Source organism: Eschrichtius robustus, chromosome 12 (assembly GCF_028021215.1).
Source record: "Eschrichtius robustus isolate mEscRob2 chromosome 12, mEscRob2.pri, whole genome shotgun sequence".
Classification (NCBI taxonomy): Eukaryota; Metazoa; Chordata; class Mammalia; order Artiodactyla; family Eschrichtiidae; genus Eschrichtius; species Eschrichtius robustus.
Genome location: NC_090835.1, coordinates 83,348,571 through 83,369,399, shown reverse-complemented (window position 1 = coordinate 83,369,399; position 20,829 = coordinate 83,348,571). Strand labels below are relative to the sequence as shown.

Here is a 20,829-nt window from a genome sequence, read left to right as displayed (position 1 = left end):
AAGCATCTTTTCTGACCACAACACTATGAGATTGGAAATCAATTACAGGAAAAAAACTGTAAAAACACAAATACATGAAGGCTAAACTGTGCACTATTAAATAACCAAGCGATCACTGAAGAAATCAAAGAAGAAATTAAAAAATACACAGAAAAAAATGACAACGAAAACACGACAACCCAAAACCTATGGGATGCAGCAAAAGCAGTTCTAAGAGGGAAGTTTACAGCAATTCAATCTCACCTCAAGAAACAAGAAAAATCTCAAATAAACAATCTAACCCTACACTAAAGCAACTACAGAAAGAAGAATAAAGAAAACCCAAAGTCAGTAGAAGGAAAGAAATCATAAAGATGAGAGCAGAAATAAATAAAATAGAAACGAAGAAAACAATAGCAAAGATCAATAAAACTAAAAGCTGGTTCTTTGAGAAGATAAACAAAATTGTTAAACCCTTAGCCAGACTCATCAAGAAAAAAAGGGAGAGGACACAAATCAATAAAATTAGAAATGAAAAAGGAGAAATCACAACTGAGACTGCAGAAATACAAAGGATTATAAGAGACTACTACAAACAACTATATGCCAATAAAATGGACAACCACGAAGAAATGGACAAATTCCTGGAAAGGTACAATTTTCCAAGACTGAACCAGGAAGAATTAGAAAATATAAACAGACCTATCACAAGTAATGAAATTGAAACTGTAATTAAAAATCTTCCAATAAACAAAAGTCCAGGACCAGATGGCTTCACAGGCGAATTCTATCAAACATTTAGAGAAGAGCTAACATTGATCCTTCTCAAACTCTTCCAAAAAATTGCAGAGGGAGGAACACTCCCAAATTCATTCTACGAAGCCACCATCACCCTGATACCAAAACCAGAAAAAGATATCACAAAAAAAGAATATTATAGACCAATATCACTGATGAACATAGATGCAAAAATCCTGAACAAAATACTAGCAAACAGAATCCAACAACATATTTAAAGGATCATACCATGATCAAGTGGGATTTATCCCAGGGATGCAAGGATTCTTCAATATACGTAAGTCAATCAATGTGATACACCATATTAACAAATTAAGGAATAAAAACCATATGATCATCTCAATAGATGCAGAAAAAGCTTTTGACAAAATTCAACACCCATTTATGATTAAAGACTCTCCAGAAAATGGGCATAGAGGGAACCTACCTCAACATAATAAAGGCCATATATGACAAACCAACAGCAAACATCATACTCAATGGTGAAAAACTGAAATTATTTCCACTAAGATCAGGAACAAGACAAGGATGTCCACTCTCACCACTATTATTCAAGATAGTTTTGGAAGCCCTAGCCACGGCAATCAGAGAAGAAAAAGAAATAAAAGGAATACAAATTGGAAAAGAAGTAAAACTGTCACTGTTTGCAGATGACATGATACATAGAAAATCCTAAAGCTACCACCAGAAAACTACTAGAACTAATCAATGAACTTGGTAAGGTTGCAGGATACAAAATTAATGCACAGAAATCTCTGGCATTCCTATACACTAACAATGAAAAATCAGAAAGAGAAATTAAGGAGACAGTCCCATTTACCATCACAACAAAAAGAATAAAATACCTAGGAATAAACCTACCTAAAGAGGCAGAAGACTTGTACTCAGAAAACTATAAAACACTAATGAAAGAAACCAAAGATGACAGAAACAGATGGAGAAATATACCATGTTCTTGGATTGCAAGAATCAATATTGTGAAAATGACTATACTACCCAAAGCAATCTACAGATTCAATGCAATCCCCATCAAACGACCAATGGCATTCTTCACAGAATTAGAACAAAAAATTTTACAATTCGTATGGAGACACAAAAGACCCCGAACAGCCAAAGCAATCTTGAGAAAGAAAAACGGAGCTGGAGGAATCAGGCTTCCCGACTTCTGACTACACTACAAAGCTACAGTAATCAAGAGAGTATGGTACTGGCACAAAAACAGAAATATACATCAATGGTACGGGATAGAAAGCCCAGAGATAGACCCACGCACATATGGTCACCTAATTTACGACAAAGGAGGCAAGAACATACAATGGAGAAAAGAAAGCCTCTTCAGTAAGTGGTGCTGGGAAAACTGGACGGCTACATGTAAAAGAATGAAATTAGAATACTCCCTAACACCATACACAAAAATAAACTCAAAATGGATTAAAGACCTAAGTGTAAGGCCAGACACTATCAAACTCTTAGAGGAAAACGTAGGCAGAACACTCTATGACATAAATCACAGCAAGATCCTTTTTGACCCACCTCCTAGAGAAATGGAAATAAAAACAAAAATAAACAAATGGGACCTAATGAAACTTAAAAGCTTTTGCACAGCAAAGGAAAACATAAACAAGACAAAAAGACAACCCTCAGAATGGGAGAAAATATTTGCAAATGAAACAATGGACAAAGGATTAATCTCTAAAATATACAAACAGCTCATGGAGCTCAATATCAAAAAAACAAACAATCCAATTAAAAAAAATGGGTAGAAGACCCAAATAGACATTTCACCAAAGAAGATATACAGATGGCCAAGAGGCACATGAAAAGATGCTCAACATCACTAATTATTAGAGAAATGCAAATCGAAACTACAATGAGGTATCACCTCACACTGGTCAGAATGGCCATTATCAAAAAATCTAGAAACAATAAATGCTGGAAAGGGTGTGGTGAAAAGGGAACCCTCCTGCACTGCTGGCAGGAATGTAAATTGATACAACCACTATGGAGAACAGTACAGAGGTTTCTTAAAAAACTAAAGTAGAGCTACCATATGACCCAGCAATCCCACTACTGGGCATATGCCCTGAGAAAACCATAATTCAAAAAGAGACATACGTACCACAATGTTCATTGAAGCACTGTTTACAATAGCCAGGATATGGAAGCAACCTAAATGTCCATCGACAGATGAATGGATAAAGAAGATGTGGCACATACATACAATGGAATATTACTCAGCCACAAAAAGAAACGAAATTGAGTTACCTGTAGTCAGGTGGATGGACCTAGAGTCTGTCATACAGAGTGAAGTAAGTCAGAAAAAGAAAAACATATACTGTGTACTAACGCATATATATGCAATCTAAAAACAAAATGGTACTGATGAACCTAGTGGCAGGGCAGGAATAAAGACGCAGACATAGAAAATGGGCTTGAGGACATGGCAGGGGGGGAGGGGGAAGCTCGGGAGAAGTGAGAGTAGCATCGACATACAACAGTTAGCTAGTGGGAAGCAGCAGCATAGCACAGGGAGATCAGCTTGGTGCTTTGTGACGACCTAGAGGGGTGGGACAGAGGCTCAAGAGGGAGGGGATATGGGGATATATGTATGCATATGGCTGATTAACTTTGTTGTACAACAGAAACTAACACAGTATTGTGAAGCAATTATACTCCAATAAAGATCTATTAAAAAAAAAAAAGAAAGGAAGAATGAAACTGCATCCCTATTTTATACAACTCAAAAAAATTAACTCAAAATGCATTGAAGACCTAAACATAAGACCTGAAACTGTAAAACTCCTAGAAGAAAACATAGGAAAAAAGGTCCTTGACACTATTCTTGGCAATGATTTTTTGGATATGACAACAAAAGCACAGGCAACAAAAAACAAAAATAAACAAGTAGGACTACATCAACCTGAAAAGCTTCTGCATGGAAAAGGAAATAATCGACAAAACAAAATAATCAACAGATTATCAGAAGAACGTCAGGATGGAGAGCGACTTATTCAGACACTCTGCGATGCGATGAGATCGTCCAGAGTTCAGAGAAAGAGAACAGGAGGACCAAAACCAGAACCCTGAGAAACACCAACCTAGCAGACAGAAATAGGAAAAAGATACAAAGAACAAGCTTCCAGGGAAGTAGGAGGAGTATCAGAGACTCTGACTTTCTAGAACTCAAAAGAAAGGGTTTCCAAAAGGGTGTGGTAAAGAGTAATTTACATTATATGTAGATCAAAAAGGCTCAACACTAGACCAGGGGGTTGGCCCAGAGGCCAAAGCCAGCGGGCAGCCTGTTTTTCTAAATAAAGTTTAATCAAAATACAGCTACACCTACTCATTTACACATTGTCTATGGTTGCTTTCACCCCACGGGGGCACAGCTGTGTAGTTACAACAGAGATTCTGGTATGGCCTACAAACCTAAATTGTTTACTACTCTTTCCAAAAAAGTCTGCCAACCTCTGCCCTAGACAATGAGCTCCTATTCCCTCACCTGGCTGCCTAAATGTTTATTAAAGTCTGGCATGCGGTGCAGGCGCCAATATCACTCAATTAATGAATAAATGACAAGAGACCATTAGATTTGAAAACAATCAGTAACCTCAAGGAAACAACTTCTGAAGAGTATCTGGATACGAGAGCAGTCAGAGAGGAGGCGGTGACAGACACAAAAGAACTAAATTTGGAGAAATGGGAGCTACTTAGCTGTGACAAGAAGGTTAAAGAGATAAGTAAAGAAACACTCTAAGGTGAAGAGTAGGAAAACAGAAGCAGCTCACACTGGATCACTGGGTCTGTCTGAGACCATCTGCAAAGTGAATATGGAGGCGCTTGGGGCTTAAAGAAAATGGAAAAGAAAGTGAGAATATTTGGAAATGCCTATATGGGAAAAATTGCTGCAAGTGAAAAAGAGAGAATGAAAAGGGTTATCGAGCAGGGGAGGAGGGTCCTCTTGAAGCTGAAGAGCACAGATGGGCAAGTCAACCGAACAAGGACAAGATACGCGAACACGCGGGTGTTCACGCTCTTCACACAGGGAGGGTTTGTGCAGAGGAGTGGGCTTATGGGCAATCTGTTATCTGTTAGGCTGAGTTCAGTGTACAGCAATGAAGACCCAAGCCCGAAAAGAACTTCAGATGAAGTCAATACTCCAATCACTTGTGCACTGTTTTAATCTTCCAGCTCAGAGAAAGAAGATGGCTAACTCCAAATTTCATCATCCTGTAACTAACACTTGATATAAAAAGTTCTCAGGCCTGACAAGTACTCAGGATCCCTTTTCATTATTCTTAGCAATGATTACTCAAATACAGGATTTGTATCTCCTTAGAGCATGACCCTTGTATTCATATCACCTTCAAGCATCTTCTCTCATTCACCTCTCTGACCCATCACAAGAGAAGAGGGGTAAAGTGAGGATCAAAACAAGGATAGCCATGGATTTCTTAACCCAGAACTTGAATTTCTCTTTATCTTATTCTAAGACACCAATACCTTCTCTTGACCCCACTTCGCCGGCCAGCTACTCCCCCATTTCTCTGTTCCCCTTTGCACCAACTTCCTCAAAAGAGGGGGCTATACTTCCAAGCTCGAATTCCTCTCCTCCCATTCTCTTAAGCCCACTCCCGCCCCTCCTATTCCAGTGGAAGTCTCCACTGAGGTCCCCAGTGTCGCCTACACATTGCTAAATCCCCATGTGACACAATGAATCACTGTCTTCCTTGATTTGCAGGCAATTCTTGCTTTTCAAGGCTCAGATATGCATGAATTTCACTTACCACCATTTGGTCAAAGAACCCAGTCCCTCAACAACACAGTTCAAATTTCAGTTAGTAACTGTGAGTAACTGCCTAAAGTGCAAATTGACTGTCAGATTTTCAGTCCATGAATCATTACATAAATAATAGATGTGCATCACGATCAACGACAATCATATCACTTCTTTGAAAGTCTGTCAGTGACTGATCACTGGGCATGTTTTTCAAGTCACACACAGACAGCAAAGTGTGTAGCTATGTTGCCTCCTTTTCTCTAAAGGATAAACTCAAGTGACATTTTACAAAAATGGATAACTGAAAGAGAGAACTGGTCAACAAAGATGAGAGTGTGGCAAAGAAACCAAAAGAGATAGAGCTAGAAGCAGAATTCAAGTCAAACACAATGGAGTTATAGAAGAACTAGCTGACTGTGGGAATGCTGACACTGCTGTGGTTTAAGAGACTCTCGATGTGCAGGCAGAGGACCCTAGCAAAGGCTGGCTTATTGACATAAATGAGGGAAGTGGTCGTAACGAAAAGGATGAAGACACATGCCTTGGAGCAACTAAGCCCGTGTGCCACAACTACTGAGCCTGCACTCTAGAGCCCTCGAGCCACAACTACTGAAGCCCGTGTGCCTAGAGCCTGTGCTCTGCAGCAAGAGAAGCCACTGCAATGAGAAGCCCACGCACCACAACAAAGACCCAATGTAGCCAAAAAAAGGAAAAAAAGGATGAAGATATCCCAGATGCCAGCAAACAAAAAACTTCACATTAAAAGAACTCTGAGATATTTCACTCATTAAAGGAACTCTAGGATGTATTTCGCAACATTGAAAGCAAAAATAATAAAATGTTGGAAGTCGATCCAAACTTGGAAAGGAATATGACAATTTGCTGAGGCACAGAAAAGACGTTCACTCTGTATCATAAGTTATATGACAAGAAGGCAAGCGCTGTTCCAACTACTCTTAATATGCTTTTTATAAAGAAATAAAACACTTTTAATTCTCAATGTTGCCAATGTCTTAAATTACAGTGCACTAAATAAAAATCAATTTTACTATTTTTGATTTCCCTATACATTTATAACCATCAGAGCTTTTCATGTTTTGACAAAAATTTTTTAAAGTTGCAGAACAGCAGTAAATTTTCCCATTGGTGCTAAGATTGTTTGCATGGTCACGTTTACAGTCCCGCACTACTGTGCAAAAGGGGACGGCCTGGATTCAGGACACCACACCCACTTGGCTTTCTTCCTGCCTCACTAGTTGTCCTGCTCAGTTTCTCTTCCCAACTGTTAGCGCTGGAGAACCCCAGAGCGCAATCCTTGGAGCTATTCTCTCTTCTTTGTCTACAATGACTACCTGAGAGATTTCACCCAGTCTCATGGCTGAAAATATCATCTATATGCCCACAACTCCCACAGCCCAGACCTCTCACCTGAGCTCCAGATTTATATATCCAACAGCCCGTTTGATCTCTCTACTTGAATATCTAATAGGTATCTTAAACCTAGTACACTGGACTTCCCTGGTGGCACAGTGGTTAAGAATCCGCCTGCCAATGCAGGGGACACGGGTTCGGAGCCGTGGTCGGGGAAGATCTCACATGCCATGGAGCAACTAAGCTCGTGCGCCACCACTACTGAGCCTGTGCTCTAGAGCCCGCGAGCCACAACTACTGAGCCCGCGGGCCACAACTACTGAAGCCCGTGCACCTAGAGTCCATGCTCTGCAACAAAAGAAGCCACCGCAACGAGAAGCCTGCGCACCGCAACGAAGAGTAGCCCCTGCTCACCGCAACTAGAGAAAGCCTGTGTGCAGCAATGAAGACCCAATGCAGCCAAAAAATAAATAAAATTAAATAAAAATTTAAAAACAAAAACAAAAAAACCTCCCTAACATATCCAAAACTGAAATCCCTCCCGCCCCCGCCCTGCCAAAAAAAACCCTCCTCTACCCACAATGGACTTCTTCCCCATCTCAATTGGTGTCAACTCCTTTCCAGCTGCTCAGGCCAAAAACCTTAGTCATTCTTACCTACTCTCTCTCTTATCTCCCCTATATCATCTGTCTGAATCCATATTAGCTCTACCTTAAAATATACCCCAAATCAGACCGCTTCTCCCCACCTTCACTGATACTACCCTGGTCCATGCACCATCATCTCTTGCCTAGATCACTGCCACATTCTCCTAACTAATCTCCCTCTGCATCTATTCTTAACACAACAGCCACTTCTTTTAAAACACATGTCAAATCGTGCCCCTCCTCTACTCAGAAGCCCCACAGTGGCTCTCGCTTTCACTCAGAGAAAAGCCAACATCCTTCCAGAGACCTAGCAGGTCCTACACAATCTGGCCCCTTGCTAATTTTCTAACTCCAGCTCCTGCTCCTCTTCCTCACTCCTCCACTGCAGCCACTCACCGGCCTACTTCTTGCCAGTGTTACCTGTGTGCTCCGGGTTTGCTCATACTTATAGGGTCTTAGCACTCACTGCTCCCTCTTCCTGGAAAGCTCTTCCTCCACACGTCCACGCAGCTGACTCCTTTACCTTCAAGTGTCTGCTCAGTGCCACCTTCACAAGGTGTGACCACCTCCCCAAGGTGTGACCACCTCCCCCAACCAACTGCAACCCACCCCCACCTTCCAGAACCCTTATCACTCTTGTTTTGCTCCACTTCCCCACAGCACTCATCACCCAACACACTGTAATAACTAACTTACTGGTGCTGTTTATTAGCTATCTCCCACTGCTTAGAGGGTCAACTCCATGAGGGCAGCAACTTCTGGTCTATTTTGTTTACTGATAAAAGCCTAAGGGCCTAGTGATAGTGTCTGATACATACAAGGCACTCAATAATTATTTGCTAAATATATGAAGTTGAAAAAGTTCTAAGTTACTAGTTATTATGTTAGACCCAGGTAACCTATGTACGTCTAAGACCTTCCACTGGTGAGGGAAATCTGGAAATCTACAATGTGATTATCCATTCATTTTAAGAACTGCTTCCTGAATATCTCATTGTGCCAAAGCCAAAATGGACCTTAGATGGTCAAACATACTTGTCCAATTCTGGTGCAGGAGCTTCTTGCTTTCGACCACGGTTCTGAATTGACAGGAGTGCTTCTGGTGAATACTGGGCAGCATTGCTCTCCATGTATTTCAGAACACAGTCGTCTGTATCAAGGATGACAAACCGGTGGCCAAACACTGGGGAAAGGGTAGAAATACACTTAGCCTGGTTATGTTTTTATCAGGCAACCAAGAGTAAAAATTCACAGATGTGTATCTGTGACCTAGACTAAATGAACTTTCAGTTGCTCTCTAAACTAATATGCACTAGTTTGCTTGGTGTTTAGGGAGCTCAGAGTCTCCATCTACAGCCAACAAATGCAACCAATTTACAGTTTAATTGATAAAGGAGATTTATACACTATACCACATGTACAGCTGGACTGCAGACTAACTGCTTCCTACAAGGGTTAACTGAATTAAATTCCTAATTAGAAGAACCCATTCGCTTGGCCAGAAAAAGAGCCTAAACTGTGTTGAGACTTACCCTCAATCACGGCACCAATGAAGAAGTCACTGGGGCCATAATAGATGGGGTTTTCCACTGAGGAGCCTGGTTTGACAACTTTAGTTCTGCCAAGATACTTGCCCCCAATGATACCAGAATTGCGAACAGGAGGCTCAAAGATACTGATCATGTCAGTGGCTAGAAAATAAGAGAAGACAAATCGGCGGTCTTTGTCTTCTGGGATGGGGGATTCCTGGAAAGGTAAAGAAAAGAGGATATTACGAAGGTACGTGATCTATGCAAAAGCCTCAAACTGAAATATCTACAGGGACTAGGGTACAATATAAACCTAACATATGAAGTATAATATAAATGAACAGTATGGGGTGGGGCTCGGGGGGCCGGGAAAGGATATACCTCATCTAAGGGAGGCTGCCCCAACTCACCTCCACTTGATTGTGGGAATGAATATAGGCCCAATGTTGCTAGATCTAATTTTTCATGAGAAAACAGAAATCTGGATTACTATATAAAAACCCTGACTTTAAAATGTTGACTTCAACTCTTTAAAAGCACCAGGCAGGCCAAAGAAAACATATGGGCTGCATTCTGTCCACAGGCTGCCAGTTTGAAACCTCGTGGCTGACGTTATGTTCAACGTCGAGGACACTAAAGTGATTATGCAAAGCTTACGCCTTTAAACAAATCCATTTTTATACATAATTTAAAAAAGAAAATTTAAGAAGGGAGGAAGGAGTAATATACTGTCATAGAGTTGAAAGTGATTCTGGACAGTTACAGAAAGATAGACAAGATGAAAAGGCAGAGGGCTATGTACCAGATGAAGGAACAAGAAAAAACCCCAGAAAAACAACTAAATGAAGTGGAGATAGGCAACCTTCCAGAAAAAGAATTCAGAATAATGATAGTGAAGATGATCCAGGACCTCGGAATAAGAATGGAGGCAAAGATTGAGAAGATGCAAGAAATGATTAACCAAGACCTAGAAGAATTAAAGAACAAACAGAGATGACCAATACAATAACCGAAATAAAAACTACTCTAGAAGGAATCAATAGCAGAATAACTGAGGCAGAAGAACGGATAAGTGACCTGGAAGACAGAATGGTGGAATTCACTGCTGCGGAACAGACTAAAGAAAAAAGAATGAAAAGAAATGAAGACAGCCTAAGAGACCTCTGGGACAACATTAAACGCAACAACATTCGCATTATAGGGGTCCCAGAAGGTGAAGAGAAAGAGAAAGGACCAGAGAAAATATTTGAAGAGATTATAGTCGAAAACTTCCCTAACATGGGAAAGGAAATAGCCACCCAAGTCCAGGAAGCGCAGAGAGTCCCATACAGGATAAACCCAAGGAGAAACACGCCGAGACACATAGTAATCAAAGTGGCAAAAATTAAAGACAAATAAAAATTATTGAAAGCAGCAAGGGAAAAACGACAAATAACATACAAGGGAATTCCCATAAGGTTAACAGCTGATTTCTCAGCAGAAACTCTACAAGCCAGAAGGGAGTGGCATGATATACTTAAAGTGATGAAAGGGAAGAACCTACAACCAAGATTACTCTACCCGGCAAGGATCTCATTTAGATTTGATGGAGAAATCAAAAGCTTTACAGACAAGCAAAAGCTAAGAGAATTCAGCACCACCAAACCAGCTCTACAACAAATGCTAAAGGAACTTCTCTAAGTGGGAAACACAAGAGAAGAAAAGGACCTACAAAAACAAACCCAAAACAATTAAGAAAATGGTCATAGGAACATACATATCGATAATTACCTTAAACGTGAATGGATTAAATGCCCCAACCAAAAGACATAGACTGGCTGAATGGATACAAAAACAAGACCCATATATATGCTGTCTACAAGAGACCCACTTTAGACCTAGGGACACATACAGACTGAAAGTGAGGGGATGGAAAAAGATATTCCATGCAAATGGAAATCAAAAGAAAGCTGGAGTAGCTATACTCATATCAGATAAAATAGACTTTAAAATAAAGAATGTTACAAGAGACAAGGAAGGACACTACATAATGATCAAGGGATCAATCCAAGGAGAAGATATAACAATTATAAATATATATGCACCCAACACAGGAGCACCTCAATACATAAGGCAACTGCTAACAGCTATAAAAGAGGAAATTGACAGTAACATAATCATACTGGGGGACTTTAACACCTCACTTACACCAATGGACAGATCATCCAAAATGAAAATAAATAAGGAAACAGAAGCTTTAAATGACACAATAGACCAGATAGATTTAATTGATATATATAGGACATTCCATCCAAAAACAGCAGATTACACGTTCTTCTCAAGTGTGCACGGAACATTCTCCAGGATAGATCACATCTTGGGTCACAAATCAAGCCTCAGTAAGTTTAAGAAAATTGAAATCATATCAAGCATCTTTTCTGACCACAACGCTATGAGATTAGAAATGAATTACAGGGAAAAAAACGTAAAAAAGACAAACACATGGAGGCTAAACAATACGTTACTAAATAACCAAGAGATCACTGAAGAAATCAAAGAGGAAATCAAAAAATACCTAGAGACAAATGACAATGAAAACACGACGACCCAAAACCTATGGGATGCAGCAAAAGCAGTTCTAAGAGGGAAGTTTATAGCTATACAAGCCTACCTAAAGAAACAAGAAAAATCTCAAGTAAACAATCTAACCTTACACCTAAAGAAACTAGAGAAAGAAGAACAAACAAAACCCAAAGTTAGCAGAAGGAAAGAAATCATAAAGATCAGAGCAGAAATAAATGAAATAGAAACAAAGAAAACAATAGCAAAGATCAATAAAACTAAAAGCTGGTTCTTTGAGAAGATAAACAAAATTGATAAGCCATTAGCCAGACTCATCAAGAAAAAGAGGGAGAGGACTCAAATCAATAAAATCAGAAATGAAAAAGGAGAAGTTACAACAGACACCGCAGAAATACAAAGCATCCTAAGAGACTACTACAAGCAACTTTATGCCAATAAAATGGACAACCTGGAAGAAATGGACAAATTTTTAGAAAGGTATAACCTTCCAAGACTGAACCAGGAAGAAACAGAAAATATGAACAGACCAATCACAAGTAATGAAATTGAAACTGTGATTAAAGATCTTCCAACAAACCAAAGTCCAGGACCAGATGGCTTCACAGGTGAATTCTATCAAACATTTAGAGAAGAGCTAACACCTATCCTTCTCAAACTCTTCCAAAAAATTGCAGAGGAAGGAACACTCCCAAACTCATTCTATGAGGCCACCATCACCCTGATACCAAAACCAGACAAAGACACTACAAAAAAAGAAAATTACAGACCAATATCACTGATGAATATAGATGCAAAAATCCTCAACAAAATACTAGCAAACAGAATCCAACAACACATTAAAAGGATCATACATCACGATCAAGTGGGATTTATCCCAGGGATGCAAGGATTCTTCAATATACACAAATCAATCAATGTGATACACCATATTAACAAATTGAAGAAGAAAAACCATATGATCATCTCAATAGATGCAGAAAAAGCTTTTGACAAAATTCAACACCCATTTATGATAAAAACTCTCCAGAAAGTGGGCATAGAGGGAACCTACCTCAACATAATAAAGGCCATATATGACAAACCCACAGCAAACATCATTCTCAATGGTGAAAAACTGAAAGCATTTCCTCTAAGATCAGGAACGAGACAAGGATGTCCACGCTCACCACTATTATTCAACATAGTTCTGGAAGTCCTAGCCACGGCAATCAGAGAAGAAAAAGAAATAAAAGGAATACAAATTGGAAAAGAAGAAGTAAAACTGTCACTGTTTGCGGATGACATGATACTATACATAGAGAATCCTAAAACTGGCACCAGAAAACTGCTAGAGCTAATTAATGAATATGGTAAAGTTGCAGGATACAAAATTAATGCACAGAAATCTCTTGCATTCCTATACACTAATGATGAAAAATCTGAAAGAGAAATTATGGAAACACTTCCATTTACCATTGCAACAAAAAGAATAAAATACCTAGGAATAAACCTACCTAGGGAGACAAAAGACCTGTATGCAGAAAACTATAAGACACTGATGAAAGAAATTAAAGATGATACCAACAGATGGAGAGATATACCATGTTCTTGGATTGGAAGAATCAACATTGTGAAAATGAGTATACTACCCAAAGCAATCTACAGATTCAATGCAATCCCTATCAAATTACCAATGGCATTTTTTACGGAGCTAGAACAAATCATCTTAAAATTTGTATGGAGACACAAAAGACCCCGAATAGCCAAAGCAGTCTTGAGGCAAAAAAATGGAGCTGGAGGAATCAGACTCCCTGACTTCAGACTCTACTACAAAGCTACAGTAATCAAGACAATATGGTACTGGCACAAAAACAGAAACATAGATCAATGGAACAAGATAGAAAGCCCAGAGATTAACCCAAGGACCTATGGTCAACTAATCTATGACAAAGGAGGCAAAGATATACAATGGAGAAAAGACAGTCTCTTCAATAAGTGGTGCTGGGAAAACTGGACAGCTACATGTAAAAGAATGAAATTAGAATACTCCCTAACACCATATACAAAAATAAACTCAAAATGGATTCGAGACCTAAATCTAAGACTGGACACTATAAAACTCTTAGAGGAAAACATAGGAAGAACACTCTTTGACATAAATCACAGCAAGATCTTTTTTGATCCACCTCCTAGAGTAATGGAAATAAAAACAAAAATAAACAAGTGGGACCTAATGAAACGTCAAAGCTTTTGCACAGCAAAGGAAACCATAAACAAGACGAAAAGACAACCCTCAGAATGGGAGAAAATATTTGCAAACGAATCAACGGACAAAGGATTAATCTCCAAAATATATAAACAGCTCATTCAGCTCAATATTAAAGAAACAAACACCCCAATCCAAAAATGGGCAGAAGACCTAAATAGACATTTCTCCAAAGAAGACATACAGACGGCCACGAAGCACATGAAAAGCTGCTCAACATCACTAATTATTAGAGAAATGCAAATCAAAACTACAATGAGGTATCACCTCACTCCTGTTAGAATGGGCATCATCAGAAAATCTACAAACAACAAATGCTGGAGAGGGTGTGGAGAAAAGGGAACCCTCTTGCACTGTTGGTGGGAATGTAAATTGATACAGCCACTATGGAGAACAATATGGAGGTTCCTTAAAAAACTAAAAATAGAATTACCATATGACCCAGCAATGCCACTACTGGGCATATACCCAGAGAAAACCATAATTCAAAAAGACACATGCACCACAACGTTCATTGTAGCACTATTTACAATAGCCAGGTCATGGATGCAACCTAAATGCCCATCAGCAGACGAATGGATAAAGAAGATGTGGTACATATATACAATGGAATATTACTCAGCCATAAAAAGGAACGAAATTGAGTCATTTGTTGAGACGTGGATGGATCTAGAGACTGTCATACAGAGTGAAGTAAGTCAGAAAGAGAAAAACAAATATCGTATATTAATGCATGTATGTGGAACCTAGAAAAATGGTACAGATGAGCCAGTTTGCAGGGCAGAAGTTGAGACACAGATGTAGAGAATGGACATATGGACACCAAGGGGGGAAAACTGCGGTGGGGTGGGGATGGTGGTGTGCTGAAAAAAAAAAAAAAAAAAAGAAAGTGATTCTGAGAAACTACGTTGTTGATAAGACTTTTCCTAAATCAAATCACCAAGAAACAAATTCCAGACAGAACAAGCCTAAATACAGACATGTTTATTCTTGACTAAAATCCTCTCACATTACAATTTCAGCACACACCTTCTCATTCAGACCATGGAATTATTTGTGTCATTTCTCATTTAGTAGAGAAAGTCATTGAATTTCCTCTTGGTAAAATAATTTCCTCATACCATTCCCTATCTGACAGTCTCCAAACTTTTTTCGTTGAACACCCTTATAATAAAAATTTTTTTTAAACAAACAAGAAATAAAAATAAAATCACATCCTTCCTCTCCTCTCAAACCTCCAGAGGATCCCCATCACACTTAGAAGAAAATAAAGTTCTGAGCAGGACTACAGGCTCAGGTGTGCAAGGGGGCTGGGGGCAACAGCTCACCCTGGCAGGAAGGAGTATTTAAAACTTTTTTAAAAATTGTTTTTGCCATTTTATTTTGAACTAAGTTTATCAGACTTACAGAAAAGTTGCATAGTTGAGAATTCTCATAAGCCCATCACCAAGCCTCACCTAACAGTAATATCTTACATAACCATAGCACAATTATCAAACCCAGAAGATGATGGTATAATGCTTTAAATAAACTACTGTCCTTATTCAAATTTCACCTGTTTTCCACTTATGTTCTTTCTCTGTTTCAGGATCCTATACTGCATTAGTTGTTATTTCTCTTTAATCTCATCCAATTTGTGACAGTTCCTCAGTCTGCTCTGGTCTTTCATGACCCTGACATGAGTACTGGTCAATTATTTTGTTGACTGTCCCTCATGAATCTCACTTTTGCATCTTTGGCAAAAATATCACAGGAAAAAAAAAAAAACCACGTCCTTCTCTGTGCATATCAAGGAGTTCATGATAACAAAACATCTTTTTATTGGTGATGTTGAACTTGATCACTTGGTTAAGAAGATGCCTGGTGGGTTTCTCCCCTGTAAAGTTACCATCTTTCCCTTTGCAGTTAGTAAATATCTTGAGGAGATACTCTGAAACCATGAAAATCTTGTTTCTCCTCAAAGGTTTTCCCACTAATTTTAGCATCCGTTGATGGACCTTGTCAGCAACAAGTACTGCTGCGGTGTGTGCTTAATGGTAATTTTCTATTGCACTCTTCTCTTCTCCATTTGTTCATTGAAATTCTACTGTATCATAATCTCCAGGTCCATCATGTTGCTGCAAGTGGCATTATTTCATTCTTTTTTAGGGCTGAGTAATAGTCCATTGTATGTATGTATGTGTGTCTGTGTGTGTGTGTATATACATACATACATACATACATATGCCACAACTTCTTTATCCATTCATCTGTCGATGGACATTTAGGTTGCTTCCATGTCCTGCCTATTGTAAATAGTGCTGCTATGAACATTGGGGTGCATGTACCTTTTCGAATTATATTTTTCGTTAGGTTGAGTCCTAGTCCTGCCTCTGTCTAAGCAGTAAGACCTGGGACACACCAATTAGCTTCTCTGATTCTTATGTTTTGAAACATAAAATGAGTATATTATATTGCCTGACTCACAGATAGTGTATGTGTAAATAAATTCATTTACCCATTCATCCAACAGTTATTGAGTGCCTACAAAGTCTAAAGAGGCATGACTCCTGCCCTCAAGGAGTTCATAGTTACTATGTCATAATTCAACAAACCTCTTGAACTTTAACAGTAACTCAAAGAACTTAGCAACAATGCAAAACCTTCATTAATCAGAATTCTTAACGTATGGAGTGTCCTAGTTGACCTAGAATTTGCTAGAACTCCCTTGTTTCAAAGCTTTTTCAATATTTAAAAAATACATTAGTCAACTATGTTCTCATTTAATTTCTATTTTTTCAAATACATTTCTATTCCCAGAGTAACTTATTTCAATTTCTCCTATTTATGTCTATATTTCTAAATAAAATGCTTATATTTCTATTTCTGCATTTTTTTCTACTTTTAAAGACATTATCCTTTGAATTCTTATCAGTAATTTGCTTCAGGTAATTCAGCCAGTGAGTGGAACACTCAGGATTTGAATTCATGTCTGTTTCCAAACCTCTTAGCCACTAGCCACATGACCTCTCAAAGTTCACATCTATTAAATTAGTATGATTCCATTTGTTACATTTAATGAATATAAAATACATCAAGCTAGATATCACCAATGATAAAAATTAGTAAGACATGGTCCCTACCCTCAAGAAAATCACAGTTCACTGGAAAGGCACACAAATAGATAATTTGAATGTAAGTCAGGCTTTCATAATTGCTTAATAAAAAAGGCCAAAATGCCTGTCAAAATTTGAGGGATAGAGAGATTAATGATTTAAGAAAGACTGTGAGGGCAGATAGGACTTGAGCTGGGTCTTGGTTCAGGGGCACCATACTTAATACTATCCAACCTGCCTGAAGGTTGGAGCCAGTGGTTGTTTAAATAAACACATACCTCTGGCAGCTGTTACTCTAGAGCTTACAGACAAAACGGACAACTGTGCACAGTACTGACACAGAACAGAATCTTAGGATATAAAAATTGTCCTCACCAGTGCAGCCAAATAGCGAAGCACCTTGTTCTCATTCATCAGCATTTTAATAACATCTTTTTTTGGAGCTTTTGGAATGAGCGCAAAGCAATTCTGAGCAGAGTCTTCAACTAGTCCATAACCGTTATAGGGAGGTAATTCCTGAAGAAACACAGGAAGCAAGAAATAAAGCAGATGCTCCTTGTTCTAAAAATTAAAGGTAACTGTAAGTTTCTTTTTAAAATCTAGAAAACATTTATTTAAAAGCAATTTCTACATATACAAATGTAATCAGAAAAAATAACATATCACATATTCCATTCCTCTTTATAGATTTTACACCACGATCACTGCGCATACAAGTGACTGATGATGCTACACAGTAACACTCGGGGCTGGATTTAATCTATCACTGATGTCCACTGACCCCTTACTGCCAAAGCAGAGCCTGGCCCTGCTCCCAGCCCCAGTCCTGGCCCCTGTGGCCCTCCAGCACGGTGAAGCCCAAGGGTCTGTGACTTCTTTGTCTGGGGTGTGGGTCTCAGCCTGGCAGATCTGGAAACTGTTTTCTCAATTCACCCAAAGTGGGCACGTGTGTGTGTCGGAGGTGGGGGTAGGGTGGGGGTGTCAGGACTTGGTTCATGCTACTTACTTCCGATTTACCTCCGTATTTCTAATATTTTTATTTCTTTTTAAAAACTTTTTTAAATTTTATTTATTTATTTTTGGCTGCGTTGGGTCTTCGTTGCTGCACGCGGGCTTTCTCTAGCTGCGGCGAGTGGGGGCTACTCTTTGTTGCAGTGCATGGGCTTCTCATTGCAGTGGCTTCTCTTTGTTGCGGGGCACGGGCTCTGGGCGCATGGGCTTCAGTAGTTGTGGCTCATGGGCTCTAGAGCGCAGGCTCAGTAGTTGTGGTGCACGGGCTTAGTTGCTCCACGGCATGTGGGACCTTCCCAGACCAGGGCTCGAACACATGTCCCCTGCATTGGCAGGCGGATTCTTAACCACTGCGCCACCAGGGAAGTCCCTATTTTTATTTCTTCATTTTTGCCTAAGAGAATGACAGCCATACTTCACTGAGAACTCACACCCCCCTGTCCACACAGGATTCCCCTTTCCTAGTGAAGGAGCAAACTCATGGAACTAAATTCCAGATGCAAAGGTTATTTGGTGAGTGTGAAAGTTTAGGATGAACTTATATTTTTCATTTAGGTTCCATGAAGGGCTGAAAGCACCACTATAGGATGCTAAGATCTGTTTGTCTAAAAACTTAAGTAGTTCAGAGGTTGTTTTCCTCCCTCTCATCAATGCTAGGCGGACTGCAGCTGAGTTCTTTTTCTCTGACTCCTTTCTGCTATGCTTTCTCAGCAAACTAGCTTGTACCACGCTTTTACTAGTAGATACCCTCCCCAAATCTTTTAATATATTGTATTCAGGGACTTTAACAAATTAGTCTATATGAGCCCTGCTCCATCTGCAACAAAGGACTCCCTCAGAAACCAGGGACTCTGCTATTTTCGTCCAAGGTGGGGTGCTTAGAACACTGATCCTTCACCCACTTCCTGGGCTGTAGTTAATGTGATCTTCATGGTTGGAATATGACTAACGGATCCAGTAGATGGACGATGACTTAATTTGCTCCAAATGCAAAACCACTACTCAGTGAATATACACAGTTGCCATGGACAGAGGGACTTTGGGTGCGATACTGCATGCTAAGCTCTGACTTACTCTGGAGGTGGGCGGAAATGCACAGTGGTGGAGTCTAATATCAATATACAGTGAGAGCAGCCTGGTTGGGGGGTGTGGGGGGAGGTTAAGGAGTTTTAAAATAGGCAGGTAAGTTTCTGAGCACCTTCCTCTCAAATTCCTTTTGTTTTAACAGGTTTCTACCTATTTTTCCCAAGTTGCATCTCATTTTCTCTGCTTGGAATAAAGACTTTCTCTAAATATCAGCCCCTGTGCCTGTGGTCCTGGCACCATGCTTTTCATGCTCCAAGCTACCGTCTGGGTCCTGTTCTAAACGAGAGCCATTCCTCTGACTGTGGACATTATCACGCCTAGACACTCCTGTTCGTATGACCCACCTTCCAGAGTTTCTGCCCAGGCTTTCTTAATTATGCACGCACACACAAAGTCTTAGAGTCCCTCATCCTTCAGAGGCCAGCTCCACGGCAGATGAGCTCTCCTGGTCCTGGCTTCTTCCTCCTCCCTACTAGCATGTCTCCAGATGCATCCAGCCTGAGATCCAGCACATCTGGCTTCTGGATCCATGTGGACTTACTCCTGATCTGGCAGATCAGCCTGACCTGGGTATCGAGATTCTCAAATTAAATATATGCACTGCATATCCACTTCTGTCCCTGCCCGTCAGCTTGACTCTGGCTTGGTCCCTCTAGAACCTGCTACGGCTCTCATCCCTGTGTTCCAACTACATTGTGTAGAGTTTAGATGACTGAGAGGTAATGATTGAGGAGAGCTAAAAGGTATTTGCTGTTTGGTAAGTGGAGCTTTCCTACTCATTTCCAACAAAGGCTTTCATGGACAGGCAGACAGGATTTATTTGTAGCAGAATTATTTATTATAGAGAAAATAAACTGACCAAACACTACAATTAATGTGCCGTATGTAAGGATGGAGAATTCATTGTATTATACAGAGTGACTGAGACAGGGCAAAACAAACAAACCAAAATCTATAGTGGTTCTTCAGTTCTCTCTGCTCTCTATCCAAGTCTTCCCTCCCTTTCTTTCTTTAGAAGACAAGTTTGGGGGGTGGAAAGGTGATAGTAATGAGGATGGAGAGCAGGGCTATTCTAGGACTCAAAGCTTTTATCAGCTCAAAAGACAGATCAAAGCCGTCCACTAGGAAAAGTGCACCAGTGTGCTACAAGCCCTCCCCATCCTACTTCCTGGTTACGCGAGACTCCTCCTTATGAGAATGTTTGACATTTAACAGGATCACCCTTGTACTTTTCATTGTGATGCCTGGACTGCAATCTCACACAGTACTTATCTATAAACTCAAGTGGTGGAGTAGTTTGGTTGATCAAAATCTAGATCTGTTCACATGGTATTTTTCCCGTAGACTGCATCAAATGCTGCCCCCAAAACTGGGGCATAGGGACATGGGTTTTATTATAATTCTTAATCCATGAGCACATTCATGGGTAAGGAGCTCTATCAGAGGAAAAACTGACAGCAAGAGGCATTATCATCACCCACACTCCCTTCTGGAAGTTTTACTGTCCCAGGAAGGCCTAGCACCAAAATCCAAATCCTTCTTTGTAACTGTTTTTATGAGATGTTGGTTCTAAAAGCCTTGCCTAAGATATCACTTGCCTTTGAGGGGAACAAATACATACTGCCTAGGCAGTCTTCTTCAGTCTATCCAGGAAACACACCACATACCTCCTATTTGCCAGGCACTGTGTTAGGCGCTAGGAGCACAAAGATGAGCAGTGGTCCTG

At 39.8% G+C, this 20,829-nt stretch overlaps 1 protein-coding gene across 2 annotated transcripts in view; it reads right to left on the bottom strand.

The window, feature by feature from the left end:
* EFHC1 (EF-hand domain containing 1) overlaps nt 1-20,829 on the bottom strand; it is a 62,155-nt gene that overhangs the window by 7,949 nt on the left and 33,377 nt on the right. For both annotated transcript variants that reach the window (XM_068557572.1, XM_068557573.1), the window contains 3 exons: nt 17,382-17,522; nt 9,108-9,321; nt 8,611-8,758 (listed from right to left, as the gene is read on the bottom strand). In XM_068557572.1, the coding sequence (XP_068413673.1) occupies nt 8,611-8,758; nt 9,108-9,321; nt 17,382-17,522 (503 nt within the window). The remainder of the gene's footprint in view (nt 1-8,610; nt 8,759-9,107; nt 9,322-17,381; nt 17,523-20,829) is intronic.